This window comes from Ictalurus punctatus, chromosome 9, assembly GCF_001660625.3.
Source record: "Ictalurus punctatus breed USDA103 chromosome 9, Coco_2.0, whole genome shotgun sequence".
In the NCBI taxonomy this organism is placed as follows: Eukaryota; Metazoa; Chordata; class Actinopteri; order Siluriformes; family Ictaluridae; genus Ictalurus; species Ictalurus punctatus.
Window position 1 is genome coordinate 629,526 of NC_030424.2, and position 16,310 is coordinate 645,835.

At 45.2% G+C, this 16,310-nt stretch overlaps 1 protein-coding gene across 3 annotated transcripts in view; it reads right to left on the minus strand.

Moving 5' to 3' along the window:
- The window catches only part of nid2a (nidogen 2a (osteonidogen)), a 38,466-nt gene that overhangs the window by 4,162 nt on the left and 17,994 nt on the right, over nt 1-16,310 (minus strand). Inside the window, exons 10-20 of one of the 3 annotated variants that reach the window (XM_017476974.3) lie at nt 15,649-15,777; nt 13,515-13,640; nt 13,077-13,310; nt 11,810-12,025; nt 7,365-7,592; nt 6,800-7,027; nt 4,748-4,975; nt 4,182-4,409; nt 2,426-2,653; nt 1,286-1,522; nt 199-426 (exon numbers count right to left, since the gene is read on the minus strand). In XM_017476974.3, coding sequence (XP_017332463.2) covers nt 199-426; nt 1,286-1,522; nt 2,426-2,653; nt 4,182-4,409; nt 4,748-4,975; nt 6,800-7,027; nt 7,365-7,592; nt 11,810-12,025; nt 13,077-13,310; nt 13,515-13,640; nt 15,649-15,777 — 2,310 coding nt within the window. The remainder of the gene's footprint in view (nt 1-198; nt 427-1,285; nt 1,523-2,425; nt 2,654-4,181; nt 4,410-4,747; nt 4,976-6,799; nt 7,028-7,364; nt 7,593-11,809; nt 12,026-13,076; nt 13,311-13,514; nt 13,641-15,648; nt 15,778-16,310) is intronic. The other 2 variants (XM_017476976.3, XM_017476978.3) reach the window with 2 other exon arrangements.

Genomic DNA, 16,310 nt, shown 5'->3' on the forward strand with positions numbered 1-16,310 from the left:
AGTGAACTGACCGATAAAGTGACGTGTTGTCATGATAATGTCATAAATTCAGTACCAAACTCCGAGAAGAAGAGTTGCAATGACGTCCCACGTGTGTAATACGCATGTATAAAGTCCTGGCGATTTTACCAAATGCAGATCGATACATAATAACAATATGAACAAGCTATTTTATCTTCATTGCACTGGTGTGTTTACCTGGAGCGTCACAGTCGACAGGTGGGGTACCAGGTGGGGTACGAGTGTCCACTCTCTCCTGCCCCCTACTGTCCACACACCAGCAGTGTCCTGTAGAGCCATGGCACTGCCGAGGCCTGTAGCGACCCTCCTCGTCACACTGAGGGACGAAGGATCCCGCAACAGGCAACCCATCTGCTGATCTCTGTGCTCCGTCTCTGCGCTGTTCACACGGAGTCTTGGGACGTCCTACATGAAGCGTGGCGTGCAAGAGAGAAGGCCAGAGAAATTATTCTGAAACCAATCATACATGCAACATACGTGCGGTCCGAGGTGGATGAGCACATGGATCCAAGCGATTCAAATTTATATAAATATAATGTTCCGGTAAATACATATACACATACACGGTGAACATGGAAAGCGCACACGTTCATGTTCACGCACGAGTCTACGTATCTCCTTCTTTATAACATCCGTTAAGTTGATTTTAAATAAAGTGCATTGGCTATGTAGCCGCAACAGTATAGGGCGTAAGTGCTGTCATCGTGCCTGGCTAGTATTTGTTGTAACGTTAGTGGCTGTTAGAAATGAACTCTGCGCTGAGTTTTATGTTTACGATGTTTTATCAGGTTACATCAGTGCATCCTTAATTAGCAAACTATACAGGCGAATCCCAGAAAGCAGCAAAAACCCGACAAGACTTGTGATTCATTTCTTGCCAAAGTTTCACTGAGTCAGTCTAACCAGATATGTTGAGGGAGAGATCTGTTCCTCTTTAAGCCAAATAAATGTCCTGCTTGCACACACACACACACACACACACACACAAAAAGCCTCATCGTCTGGGTGTTAAGCCGAGCCATGTTGAACATAACAGCAAACATTTCAGGAAGAGGTTCAAACCCTTGCACAAAACAAACACATATCCAGCCAGGTCCTTCAGCTCGGAGATGAAACTCAACTCGGATGGAAAAAGTGAGTTCTCACTAAGATCTTACATGAATACACAGACTCCATGTAGCCAAGTGAACAAAATATTAAACCACATGGTTCAGAATGTTAGTGTTTACACCGAACTGTTCTTCCACTGAGCTGATCCGTTTACCTGGAGCGTCACAGTTGGCATGTGGGGTACCAGGTGGGGTACGGGTACCCTCTCTCTCCTGCCCCCTACTGTCCACACACCAGCAGTGTCCTGTAGAGCCATGGCACTGTAACGACTCGTAACGACCCTCGTCGTCACACCGAGGGACGAAGGCTCCCGGCACAGGTAAACCATCCCCTCTGTCGTGTAAGCGGTCTCTGTGCTGCTCACACGGAGTCTTGGGACGTTCCACATGAACTTCCCAAGAGAAAGACAAACACACATTAGAAGAATGATTCTATTCATCACATCTCACTATTGTGACTAAAAAATCAAATTACTAGGTGCAATTATTGTGTGTGTGTGTGTGTGTGTGTGTGTGAGATAGTAAAGAAAATATAGAACCAAACATGTTTATAAGACTTATAACAGAAGATCTGTCCATTCTTCTACTGTCTTCTAACAAAAACAGATGTGCTGGAATAACATAGCTTTTGGTGAGTCACAGGACTTTGACTCTAGAAAAATAAGGAAACTCACTAAAGAGTTGAAGAGCCAACAGTTGAGTCACCGTGTCGCGGTGCCAAAACCTAACGCGAGCATCCGCTTCTGCAAGGACTTCTAAAACTGTGCAAGTTTTCAGAGTTTGACACCAGCTCCACTAGACAAGATGATACAGTGACTTGCATGTTTGTGCTACATACCCACAGACGCCCGACACATGCCCTAAAAATGCCCCTTTTGATGAAAACCTTGCCAAAGATGAACTTTTCAAACCCTAAAAATGAAGCGTGCTGCTCATGACCCCAAACGTCAGTGAATCATTAGTCCTGAAAAGAAACGCATGAGAAATAGGATGGGGGAATTCCTCACCACTGGAACGGAGTTGGGCGGTGGAGTGAGAGGTACTCCGCATTTGGAAAGTGGTTTGTGTACACATTTTGTATATAATCTGGATAGTCCTTCACCTCGGAAGTCAAGCACATCACCGTTCCGCAGGTAAAATACACCGATCCCGACATCAAACACTAGTTCCTCGAGCTGCAGAACTTCTACTTCCAGGTGACTGACCACATATGAGGTAAATGGAAGTGGGGATACATTTGATACCCTTACAATTCTAAAATCGTGTAGGAAATTCTGTCGAAGTGGTGTGTTTACCTGGAGCATCACAGTCGGCAGGTGGGGTACCAGGCGGCGTGCGGGTGCCTGCTCTTTCCTGCCCCCTACTGTCCACGCACCAGCAATGTCCAGAAGAGCCATGGCACTGTAGAGACCTGTAGCGACCCTCCTCATCACACTCAGGGATGAAAACTCCTACCAAGGGCAATCCGTCTGCTCTTTCCTGAAAGCGGTCCCTGTGCTGCTCACACTGAGTCTTGGGACGTTCTGCATGGACCGTGGCATGACAGAGAAGGAGGAGAGAAGTCACCAAGAGTGCTAAAAAAACCCCCAACATACTCAAGCAGTAATACTGAAAATGAATCTTGATTGATGAACTCTTGATCAACCAAGGGTCTGCACTACTTCTACTCCTGTATGTACCAGCTCTGCTTGTATGGTACCTGGGTGGGATGGGGAGCCAAGTTCTGTATGGGGGCTTAAAAATAGCAGTAATGCTGAAGAGTATGGGTAATTTGCGGACTCCGGTCAAGCCGAACCGTCCGATGCTATAATACCGAACTGTCGGGGTGGACATCGTGTATGTTCTACTGGCAAAAAGAAAATAAAACAGTAAGGACAAGTAAGGACAATCATTTGGCCCTGCTGAAGAGGAAGAGACATGAACATGTGTGCAGATGTACATAATAAAACACATGTACAAGTACAAAACCCATACAGATGTACATGAACAGAACCCAAAAGAGCAGAGTCTAGGATCTGAGTCCGGCTCTGCAGGAAGCAAGCTGAGGCCAACCTTTCCCTGGACACCAGCCAGAAAAGAATAAGTTTCTTGTTCCCAGACATGAGAGAGGATGGGCCGCCTAAAGGAATTCCCTTCTCAGACTGACATATTAAAGTGGGCTTCAACAATGAAACTGCAGGATTAGAACAATGCCAATTGTTCTAGTACGCCAATCTGCACTGGGGGGTGGTGGTGGGGGGGGTTGTTGGGTGGCTTTGGCTGGTGGGTTCCAATCATTATGGAAGTAAAACTGATCCGGGCTAATGTGCACCACGATGGTTGCGAGAACACTAGTTCGAGTAGACTTGCTAGTCCCGGACTCTCTACCTATCCCAGCCTGGTTAACAGGAACTCTCCTAGTGGTTTGTATGATCATACCTGGCACATACCTGGCATATTTCTGAATATTGAAGAACAAATTGGAAGCTTTCCTTACTCATTTAATTAAAGGTCTCTCAGTCACTCTGCTAGTAAACAGAAACTTTCCAGGATTTGAGGAACAGCTGGAACAGATTCCTGTTATGAATTCCAACATTGCCACAAAGCTTGTACAGCCTACGCTCACCATCCAGCGACCAGTCCGATACTCACAGCGGATCTGAAGAAGGATACTGATCCTAAGATGAGAGGCTAATAACTCCAACTCCAGCTACAGACAGCTGGCAAGATTGTGCAGGACTTCTAGAAAAAGTGCCACACACGCTAAAGAGCATTGCAGACGTGCTCTTACAATAAGCTTCTTAAAAAAGCTGATGGAGAATGTACCTGCTTTCTCTGCCCTAATTCTAATCTGACCCACAAGAGGTTCCATAGACGATCACTACACAGATGTTTTTATGCGGATATCACTTTATCCTTTGTTCTACTGAAACAAAGCCAGTCACTCTACCATCTGGGCCCAATAATGAACCCTGTTTCTAAGTCACTTAGAGCTTTTCCTCTTGCCATCTTGATCCAATATCGAGGTCAACTGGGCATGCTTAGCAATTTTATGCAAGTATCAGTGTTTACCTGGAGCGTCACAGTCGGCAGGTGGGGTACCAGGTGCGGTGCGGGTGCCTGCTCTTTCCTGCCCCCTACTGTCCACACACCAGCAGTATCCTGTCGAGCCATGGCACTGTAGAGACCTGTAGCGACCCTCCTCGTCACACTGAGGGATGAAAGCTCCTACCAAGGGCAATCCGTCTGCTCTTTCCTGTAAGCGGTCCCTGTGCTGCTCACACTGAGTCTTAGGGCGTTCTAAATGAATCATGGACAAAGACAGCAGAAGTGTGAAGATCTCAGGATGATCATTTAAATATCCATCCGTCCATTTTCTATACCACTTATCCTTCAGGGTCGCGGGGAACCTGGAGCCTATCCCGGGGAGCACGCATGGCAGGCTGATTGGCATGTCCGTAGTGCATGAATGGGTGTGTGCATGTGCATGTGATTGCGCCCTGCGATGGGTTGGCTCCCCGTCCAGGGCGTCCCCTGCCTTGTACCCAGAGTTCCCTGTGATAGGCTCCAGGCTCCCCGAGACCCTGTGTAGGATAAGTGGTATGAAGTAATGGATCAACTGGTTTATCAGTGTTTACCTGGAGCGTCACAGTCGGCAGGTGGGGTACCAGGTGGCGTGCGGGTGCCTGCTCTTTCCTGCCCCCTACTGTCCACGCACCAGCAATGTCCAGAAGAGCCATGACACTGCTGAAGTCTGTAGCGACCCTCCTCGTCACACTGAGGGATGAAAGCTCCTACCAAGGGCAATCCGTCTGCTCTTTCCTGTAAGCGGTCCCTGTGCTGCTCACACTGAGTCTTGGGACGTTCTGCATGGACCGTGGCATGACAGAGAGGGAGGAGAGAAGTGAGGACATTCAATTCAGGCGTCATTACTTTGATTTGTTAACAGGGTTTTCTGCTCGGAGGTCAACGTCAGACCAAAAGCGGTTGCTGTTTACATCAGAGGCCATTCGTTAGATTTGACCTAAGGGCAGCGATAAGTAAAACACACATCGCAAGAACAAGAGAATATGTCTGCTCTGAATTTGAATTCTCCGTCTTCAGGCATTCAGGATAAGCTATAAAATGAGAGAGAAAGACAGAGAGTAAACCACCTTGATTCTACTAGTGCTTCTCCACAGAACAACACGGCTCACCAGGGCTCTGTAACAGACTAGGCTGACCCACAAGAGGTTCCGTAGATGATCACTATGCAGATGTGAAAAAAAAAAAAAAAGTCATACAGCATCATATAAAAATCCTGTCAGGATTGATTATCCAACAGAGACCCTGCAGTTTGGCCAAGGCGAGGTGAAAGTAAGGTACAACCCGAATTCCAAAAAAGTTGGGACGCTGTGTAAAACGTAAATAAAAGCAGAACGCAATGATTTGCAAATCTCATAAACCCGTTCGTTATTCACAATAGAACACAGAAAACATATCAAATGTTTAAACTGAGGACACGTACCACGGAATAACGTGTGGGTTTATGAGATTTGCACGTCATTGCATTCTGTTTTTAACGACATTGACGTTTTACACAGCGTCCCAACGTTTTTGGAATTGGGGTTGTAAGTCAAGACCTAACACAATCGTGCCATAGCTCAATGGAAGTGTCTGCTTCTGCAATGACTTCCAGATGACTTTTCATCGCCTGGCTGAAGGACATTATATCGCTACTAGGAAGGTTCTGCTACATATCTACACACAACCTGAAAGAGGATACTGGCAGTTGCCCCTTGTGTTGGAAGCCCTAACTTTTCCACCCTCCGGGGACGTTTGCTGATATAGAACCTTTCAGCAAGATATAGAAGATATAGAAGAATTCAATCTTGGTACACCAAGAACACACATACAGGTGACTCATTAAAACCAAGAAAGTTCCTTAGAACGGTGTTGGACCACCAAATGAAGACTGATGGAAAACTGCTACAAGTTTCTGAAACAAACTGCAGGGAGCTTTGTCAGCAAGGTAAAGACCACTCCCATCAGGACGTGGAAGTGTAAAAGTGATCAGTCAGAACTCTGTACTGATTTGCAGTAGTTACTTCCTGACAGTCTGATCCTGTCTCGCATTGACATTTTCAATCACCTCAAGAACAGCTGCTCTTCTGTTTTTCTTTACGGATCATACTAATGCGCGAGCATCACAGTCATTGCCCTTCTGACAACAGTTTTCAACCCGGTTTACTGTACTTCCCATAGATCTGAACGCAGAGATCACTTTATCCATTGTTTCTACTGAAACAAAGCCAGTCCCTCTACCATCTGGGCCCAATAATGAACCCTGTTTCTAAGTCACTTAGAGCTTTTCCTCTTGCCATCTTGATCCAATATCGAGGTCAACTGGGCATGCTTAGCAATTTTATACATGCCACAAGGCATGCTAGGATGTTTTTTGTTATAACTGTATAATGCAGTACACCTGTCATGAAACATCTGCAGTCGTTATGTTATGTTCCACACATGTATTCCGGTTTTCCTTTTAATTTACCCCCGGTCTATACATCACCCACTGGCTCTCAAGCTCCAAGATTTACAGTGAACTACGATCTGGTAGATGGAAGTCAGATTAATTCGGATAAAAACCTGAAAAAGATTTATAGATTAGTGGTCCCTGAGAAGAATCACCTGCAAGTACTAGCCTTTACCTGGAGCATCACAGTTGGCATGTGGGGTACCAGGTGCGGTGCGGGTGCCTGCTCTTTCCTGCCCCCTACTGTCCACACACCAGCAGTATCCTGTCGAGCCATGGCACTGTAGAGACCTGTAGCGACCCTCGTCGTCACACTGAGGGATGAAAGCTCCTACCAAGGGCAATCCGTCTGCTCTTTCCTGTAAGCGGTCCCTGTGCTGCTCACACTGAGTCTTAGGGCGTTCTAAATGAATCATGGACAAAGACAGCAGAAGTGTGAAGATCTCAGGATGATCATTTAAATATCCATCCGTCCATTTTCTATACCGCTTATCCTTCAGGGTCGCGGGGAACCTGGAGCCTATCCCGGGGAGCACGCATGGTAGGCTGATTGGCATGTCCGTAGTGTATGAATGGGTGTGTGCATGTGCATGTGATTGCGCCCTGCGATGAGTTGCCCCCCGTCCAGGGCGTCCCCTGCCTTGTACCCAGAGCCCCCTGTGATAGGCTCCAGGCTCCCCGAGACCCTGTGTAGGATAAGTGGTATGAAGTAATGGATCAACTGGGTTATCAGTGTTTACCTGGAGCGTCACAGTCGGCATGTGGGGTACCAGGTGCGGTGCGGGTGCCTGCTCTTTCCTGCCCCCTACTGTCCACGCACCAGCAATGTCCTGTCGAACCATGGCACTGTTGAGACCTGTAGCGACCCTCCTCGTCACACTCGGGGATGAAGGCTCCTAGCACAGGCGCACCATCTGCTCCATGCTGTGCGCTGTGTCTTTGCTGCTCACACTCAGTCTTAGGACGCTCTGCGTGAACAGCGGCATGAACGAAAGACGTTCATATTAATTTAAAAATGCCAATCTTAATATAGGTTTTCCCATCATCTTTATCTGACAAAGCACCACTGAAGGAAAGACACCCAAGAAATGAAAGCTGTTTTTGATGTATATTAACGCAGGATCCTGGAGAATCCACCATGGTGTAGTTCATGTTTATATATGAGGTGGATCTAATCACAGCCTGCAGTCGAGAGAGCCAAGCATGTGGAATTATTCAGATTGATATATTTAGAACATTAAATATGGCCTTATGATTTCACCTAACGTTGGTCTACTCTGTGACTCTTGGCAACAATCCCGGGCTGTTATTTTTAGGACTAGCCTCTGATCTACTTGAATGGCCAGAGCCCCATATCCCCAAAACAAATCTACAACATGAGGTTTGATGTTGTGTCATTTTAACTGTTAGAATCTTACAAAAACAGTGCAAATAATTTGCGGTCTTTGGCCGATACTCCAATTTTTTCCTGGTTGGACATTCGTCAACAGATTTAGGATTTAGCATTTAGGATTCCCCTGTGCTATTCAGTAGCTAGCGCCCTTGAAGTGTAATCAATCCACATTTTAGAGTTCACTTCCAAAACAATTCACAAATATTTTTTTGGTCAGTCTTGAATAGCTGGGGCACTATTCATGTTTTTTTTTGTTATTGTTGTTTTTTTTGCTAGAAAGCTTGCTAACAAAATGAATATGGCATTTGCTTAAGATTCGAAGTGTGCACGGGACTGGGATCCCATGGAATGCAACTAAAAAATTCTTGTGAGCAGGAGGTTTTTACTTCCATGTAGGCGTAAACAAGTACTCACATATGAAGGATGTTTATTCACTCATCCTTAGTACCTCCCCGGTCAGTGTGTCCATATAGCTAATACACAGTAAACATCCCTGCATTATCATCTTTAAACAGAGTTGGTAGGTTAGTTATGAGGTTTGGCTGCAGCTTTTGGAAAAGGAAATAATAACATTAAGTCTAAAAACTGGTCAGGAAAACTATCGCAGAGACAGCGATGCTCTATCATGAGTGCAAGGATCGGTGACGGACTTCCCAAAATTCAAACACCATATTGAGGGATAGGCTCTACAGCACCTCACGAATACCTCACTAAAATCCAGCCTTTCCTCCAGAATGCAGTTTACTCTAATGATGCTCACCAGCCCGGGCATGTGTGCCTCTGAAACAACTAAAACCCAGAAAGCAGAAAACCTAGACAAGCATTCTGATTCGTCTGCAAAGCATCCGTGTTGTGGGAAAGATCTGTGCTTCTCTGAGTGGGATGAGTGTGTGTCATCACAGTGTGACAGTAATGCGAGTCTAACATATGGATGAATTCCACCCTCTGTAACATCTGGCCTGTTCTCCCTCCACGTTCATCCTTTCAAAGGGTGGAAAAAGACCTACAAAGAAGAGACATATGGAGGTCCTGCAGATGTGAGGGCCTAGCATAATATAGAATGTATGTCTTGCCCTTGTCTCTATGTCATCCTTTAGAAGGAGACAGACTGCAGAGACGTGATATACGGAATCCAACTTTCTGTTCAGCCCATGAAGCAACTGGTCTCACTAATCAATACAGCGATCACACTCTCATGAGTTGTCATGTGTATGGACTGCGTATATGACGGTGTTTCATTTGTCTTTTGGTGCATGGTCTTCTGGATATAGCATCTTTTTCCATAGCGTGCTACTGGGTCTGAAAACACACAGGAATGTGATGTTTATTGAGAATCCCCCAGGGTTTCTAAGACACAAAGGGGACAACACTGATCTTTTTTTTTTTTTTTTTTTTAAATTCTTTTCCTGGTGTTCTTGCTTGACTTTGGTGCTATTTTGACAAAGTTTATCTAAGAAGCTCGCATGCCTCCTATTGGGACACTTTCTCTGACAAAGTGTTTAGAGAATTCTCATTATCGTTCCTATAGTAACAACGCATTCATGTGGCTATTTATTATTCAAGGCTTATAATAATCGGGAGTTTAAAAAGGAGTGTTATTTAACGAACAAAACATAGAATTGTCGACATGGTGAAGCCTTTTCTAAAGAGTTTATTGAACACTTTATTGAAGAAAACACCATATCGTTGTCCTATACATCTTCCAGAGTGAACTTCACGTCGCTTCCCTCGGAACAGTTCAATGAAGCGACTTTAAACCTGTAAATCTGTAGCCACTGGCTCTATATGTTCACTGAAAGGTGAGGGTTTTTCTTTTCCACGTCTTCCAATCGAAATGGTTCACCCATGGGTTCTCTCTATAAGAGATGTATCCTTCAAACTCAAAGTAAGTTTTGTTCACACTTCGTTCAAGCAAAGAATATCTCTGGTGTAGATTTGAGTTTTGTTCCGATGCCGTAAAGTTTTAACGTCCTTTGTACGTGGTATGTACGCGAACAGTGGCGAGACGTTGTAGGACACCTGATAGGAGTCTCGTGCACTTCAGGAATGAACTTCTATCACAGAGTTTACGCTACGAAGCTTAGAGCTGCGTCTCCACGGTGAAGATAGCAATTCAAGGTCTGACTGAATGTTGTGCACATTGTTGTTATACGCTCTAGGGTTCCTAGTGGGGCTCCGAAGGTTCCTGGTAGGGCTACTTCTTAGTATTTCACTTCTATTGGAATGACTAAATAGTACAGGTACTAAATAGTACAGGTACTATTTCGCTGTGCGGTATGACATTTTGTTATTTTAAACAGCACCATGCACCACGGTCCCATTTGGAAAACTACACAAGACAGCCAATTCCTCCGTTTGAGAAATTTCCAGCTTCACAGCTTCTTATTTCACTGAAAATTAACAGAATTTATTTTTTTTTATTTAGAAGCTCGCACCAATGATTATTTTTCAAAGCCTTTTTTTTTATTGTTCAATTATAATACAAATGGATTAGAAAGAATGGCAGAACAGTTAAGATAATGGAGGCGTTTGTGAAAGTCCGAAGACATCTTCTGCTGGAAAGCTACGCAGGCGTTCAGGATTTATAGCTCAGATACTGTTCTTGTTGTGAAGGACAGGCTAGAAAACATGAACGTAAATCGATGCTGAAGACAGATTTGCGCTCTGTTTGAACTATTAATCAAAGTTACAGATGATCGTAGTTAGTTGCAGCTCCAAAAGCACGGACAGCGTTTGCATAAAATATTTGGGATCCTTCTTTTTTTGTCTGCGCTCGTGAACGTGGACGGCTAAAATAAGAAGGGATTTCGGAATGCGGTGAGAAAAGTACACAGTGACACGCCAAGTCTGACCACGTTACTAAGTGTCTTCGCTTGCTACCGTATAATCTCCTCAAATAGAGCATGGGGCTGAAGCTTCTTCATCAGCTCCCTGTCGTCTGAAAGCGATTACTCAAGAAGCTAATTAGGAAAGGAGCGTATGACAGGCTGTGAAGACTGCCCCACGAAATACCGCTGAGTGTTGAACAAGAGCTAAAGACTGACTTTAAGACAGGGATGATCTCGGGTGCTAGCAGTTCGACAGGAAGTGAAACATAATAGTGACTTGGATGGCACTTTTTGAACCATAGCACTGTCAAATTCTTGATTCTGACTGGTCACAGCATGGATAAGACAGTTTACATTAACATGCTTGTGCTAATATGTTATCATGGACTGACTGGCAGATGCATGGATGGATGGATGAATGGATGAATGGATGGATGGATGGATGGATGGATGGATGGATGAATGGATGGATGAATGGATGGATGGATGGATGGATAGATAGATGGATGGATGAATGGATGGATGGATGGATGGATGGATGGATAGATAGATGGATGGATGAATGGATGGATGAATGGATGGATGGATGGATGGATGAATGGATGGATGGATGGATAGATAGATGGATGGATGAATGGATGGATGGATGGATGGATGGAGTGCACAACCCGGAAACATAATGCCTCCACCACCTAGTGGCATTTGCGCTGTGGTAGCTCAGTGGCTAAGACATTGGACTACTGATCAGAAGGTCGTATCAGCAGTTCAAATACCAGCACTGCAAAGCTTCCACTGCTGGGCCCTTGAGCGAGGCCCTTAACCCTCAAAAAATGCTCAGTTGTATAAATGAGATAAATGTAAGTCGCTCTGGAGAGGAGCGTCTGCCAAATGCCGTAAATGTAAATGTAATAAATGTAATTACTCAAACCAGAGAAGAGACAAATACAAAAAATGGTGTGTTTACCTGGAGCGTCACAGTTGGTAGGTGGGGTACCAGTCGGGGTACGGGTGCCCACTCTCTCCTGCCCCCTACTGTCCACACACCAGCAGTGTCCTGTAGAACCGTGGCACTGTAGAGACCTGTAGCGACCCTCCTCGTCGCACTGAGGGATGAACGCACCCACCACTGCTCTCTCCCGCACACTGTCTCTATGATGCTCACACTGAGTCTTAGGACGGTCTGAATGAAGAAAAAGAGTAAAGAGTAAATGATCCATCCATCCATTTTCTGTACCACTATCCCAGAGGACTCAGGGCACACCCTGAACGGGGTGCCAACCAACTGCAGGGCACGACTGTGCACACGCACTCATTCACACACTACGGACAATTTGGAAACGCGATCAGTCTACCGTGCATGTCTTTGGACTGGGGGAGGAAACCGGAGTACCCGGGGAAATCCCCCGAAGCACGAGGAGAGCATGCACACTCCGCACACACAGAGGAAATGATATTAGATTAGAAACGTCCCCAATGGACATCCCCAAAGTACGATGACAGACAGAGAACATCCTAATGGGCTGGAATAAAACAACTTTATCCTATTTTATTCTCTCGTTTCTGTCCCGAAGACCAAACGGCAAAAGTTGACGCGCAGTTGGGAGAGGCTCGATTTCTGTCTGCTCAGCGAGTGAGGTGGATCTCGTCACATTCTGACAGCGACGTGAGCGGAGATTAGGTCAGTGACCGTTTCGAACCCCCCGTCGTCATTTAAAAAGGACCTACAGAGTTTAAACATCTGGAAGTTGTAGCTGTAGTAACAGTAAATGGAGCAATTACCTCCCCTCTGAGGCAGATAATCTTATCTCAATGGTGATTCATCAAAGAGGCAACAACTTGTGGGTTTGTTTAGAGAGTCATATAACCAGGAATATCGGAGTACTACTGATCTGAGGATACATTTATATATGTATATAAAAAGATAATATATTTACATTTGCTTTTACATCCAGCGCGACCTACAGAAGTGCTCTGCAGTGTCCATTAAAAAAAGAAGCTTGTTCCTGCTAGTTCCTTTTGTGCCATGACATACAGTGGCGTACCTCAAGGTTTACTCCTTGGCTCTTCAGACCAAGGTTCTCACAAAGAAAAATGTACTTCCTTAATGGATAAGGCAAATATTAGCATAAAAGAGATTCCAGTATGGCTCATATATTTCTAATGTCCCAAAGACAGCGGTAAACCATGTTCCAAGGATACAGCAGTAACTTTCATGTATCTGGCATGCTTACCTGGAGCGTCACAGTCGACAGGTGGGGTGCCAGGTAGGGTGCGGGTTCCCGCTCTCTCCCGCCCCCTACTGTCCACGCACCAGCAGTGTCCTGAAGAGCCATGGCACTGCTGAGACCTGTAGCGACCCTCCTCGTCACACTTAGGCACGAATGCTCCCACGCCACTCTGGTCCAGTCCACTCAGTGCGCTGTCTCTGTGCTGCTCACACGGAGTCTTAGGACGCACGTCATCGACTGAGTACAGGGAGAAGAAAGACACGGATCTAAGACAGATCGAGAGGTCTACGAAACATTATGAACACTCCCAGTGACTAGCTAGCTTTACAATGCCCGTTATGGCTTCTGTAATTATTCTGGAAGAGCGTGCTGAATAGATATCATAGTCGGCACGTTTAAAAACCATAACAATTCAAAAGTAATGGATGTTTAAACACAGACTGTGCTGTCGGTGGCATTGGAAGCCATCGCCATGGAATCCAGGCTGGCATCGGCAGCGGAAGGAGCCCACGGTGTTGGCGCAGGAAGCATGGGGGTGGCACGGATGCCTCCGGCACTCATCAACATCTGCATTCAGAGAACAAAACACACCTTGTACGCAAGCCATGACACCATTCACTTACCTGACTATAGCTCCTTTCACACACGCACTTTTATACAGGAATACAGTGGGAATTAATCAGTTTCATAAGAGTTTCAATCAAAGTGATTGATTAGGATGTGTCCTAATATTATTTACTGTATCGGGAGAGCTCATGCGTGAACATTACCACAAATACTGAGAGTAAGACATTCTGGTATTTCTCTGCTACAATACGCCGCTACCTTTAGATGTCGCCGATTTTAATATTAGCACCATGAGACCTCCAGCGTGAGGAAAGGCTACAATCAACAATGAAGAAAAAGGACAGGAGAAATTTCAGGAATTTGGAATGGTTAAAAAAAAAAAAAAAAAAAAAAAAGGAGTCTTTGACTCCTCTCCGCTTGTGCCGAGAATGAATTTCTTGATGAATGTCCCGGTATGGAATGCATTATTCATGAGAGAATAAGCAGTATTTGCCAGCAGATACAATACAACACAGCTGCGCTGAGTTACGGGAGACACCCGGTACAGCCAGTCCGTGATCTACGAGACGGCGAGTGCAGTGGAATCGATGGCGGTATCAGCATGGAAGATCGAGCTTTTGAAGTTTGATCAGAGTGTACAGATGAAGCGAGAGAGCTGGACAGATGAAAGGACTAAAGCACTGCTGCATTGGCGGCTTTAGTTAGAGATGACGCGAGGGCTAAATCCCACTTATCACCACTAAAAGCAGATAGAAATGCATTCTGGGTAATGTAGGAAAAGAAGGTTAGAATCACAAAATCTCTTGGAATTTCATTACAAAATAAATCTGCAAATCACATGTTAATGAAAAAGGAGTTGTCTTTGCCTGTGGAACGTTTCCTGTCGAGAGTTAACATATTTTCATCTCCTACACGCGTTCCCCTGCCCAGCACATTAGACCATTGTTTCAAAAAGTACCCATCCCCCTTCTTCTGGTCCCCTTGCCTCCAGCTACACCTCGGCCCCTTTCACCTACAGACCTTCCTCCTCTGCTGTTCTGCTTTGGGCTTTTGTCCAGTGTCTGAATCAACACCGAACATCTGTAACACACCAAGCCTTTCTGAGAACACACACCTCACACCGACTTTCACACGTGTAATTCTGACATGTCTGTTAGTCCGACAACTCGTAATATCACAGCACTGATTACCCATACGGTCATAACCCAGATGGATGAAGAGGAAAAAGCAGCTGGTTTTACTTTATAGCTGAGAATCAGATCGTACACGGAACATAAAACATTGCTTTCTAAACATTATGTTGGAACGAGTTTCGAAACCTTGAAAGCAAACAAGGCCTTGATTACATACGACAAGGCCTGATTATTTCCAGTCACCTGGAGCACGCTGGGACCGGGACTGTACATGTAACGTATGTCGGTTGTGCCGTTTCAGAGAGAGAGAGAAAATAAATAAATAAAAATCCAAAACTGGCTGAAATTGGAACCAAAGAAACTCAGGGTTCGAGTTCTGGGTGATTTTTCACTAGTGGAAGAAGTCGTAGTGACAGCAAAAGCAATATAATTAGTAGGTTGTGTGTTTAGCTCATTGTAATGTCTAACATTGGAGAAGTACGGTGGCAAAAAAAACACATTAACAAACCGAAAACACAAACCAACATCAAAAGTGCGTAGATTAGCTTCGCCTAGTTTTTTCAGCTGGTGTATACTGGCTAAGATCAAACGCCTTAGACTTTTAGTCACTTGGCACTCATTTGGCAGGGTGCTAATTTATCCTTAATGGTGCCAATTTATCCTTAAATGACTTCTAGATTCTGCACCCAACCAGTAATTCCCACTGGCTCCAATTTGGAGCCAGTAGCCATAGAAAAGCCATACAACTGGAACATCTGGTACTAGAGAAAGGACCAGTGGAAACAGCACACTTGACAGTACCAAAAGTCTATGGGGTCAGTTTGTATTGAAGTGTGTGCGCATGTGTGAGAAACTCAGCACGCGGGGCCCGTTACCTATACAGGTGCGACTGTCATGGCCGTACTCAAAGCCGCTCTGGCACCGGCAGCTGTGACTTCCAGGCAAATTCACACACTGAGCGTGACTCCCACAGGAGCTCAGACCTTCAGCACACTCGTCCACATCTAACAGAGAGAGACAGAGAGAACCGGATATTCATTCTCGAAACTTATAAAACATATAATCATGTAAACATGCGATCAAACCTTTATTCGTTAAGACACAATATAAACAAATGAAATTAAACGGTTTGGTCTTGAAATGGTGGAAGTGGCTTTCCGCAAATTTAGTACCTGCTCTTAAATTTGTGCACACAAAAGGACGCTCAAGCGTAGTAGACCGCACGATGGCCGCAAAATGAAACAGTTAGCGTCGACACCGCGTATTTTGCACCTTAGGGTGGAACTGCACTAAATTGCATGCTCACGTTAAGCTGAAGCTCAAGCTAAAATTTTGCTCACGAGGAAGACACGATCCTGTGTAGACCCCCACTGTTTATTTTTCCTGCAGGTGTTCTACACACGCACACCTTTAATGAATCCTGTCCTGCATGTGTTAAAAGCAGGTCTGCCTTGTCAATCTGCTAGTGGAGAGAAACCATGTTCTGCAGTCATGCCATGTGTGATAACTGAAGGAGGCCAGAGGAGGAGCACATCCC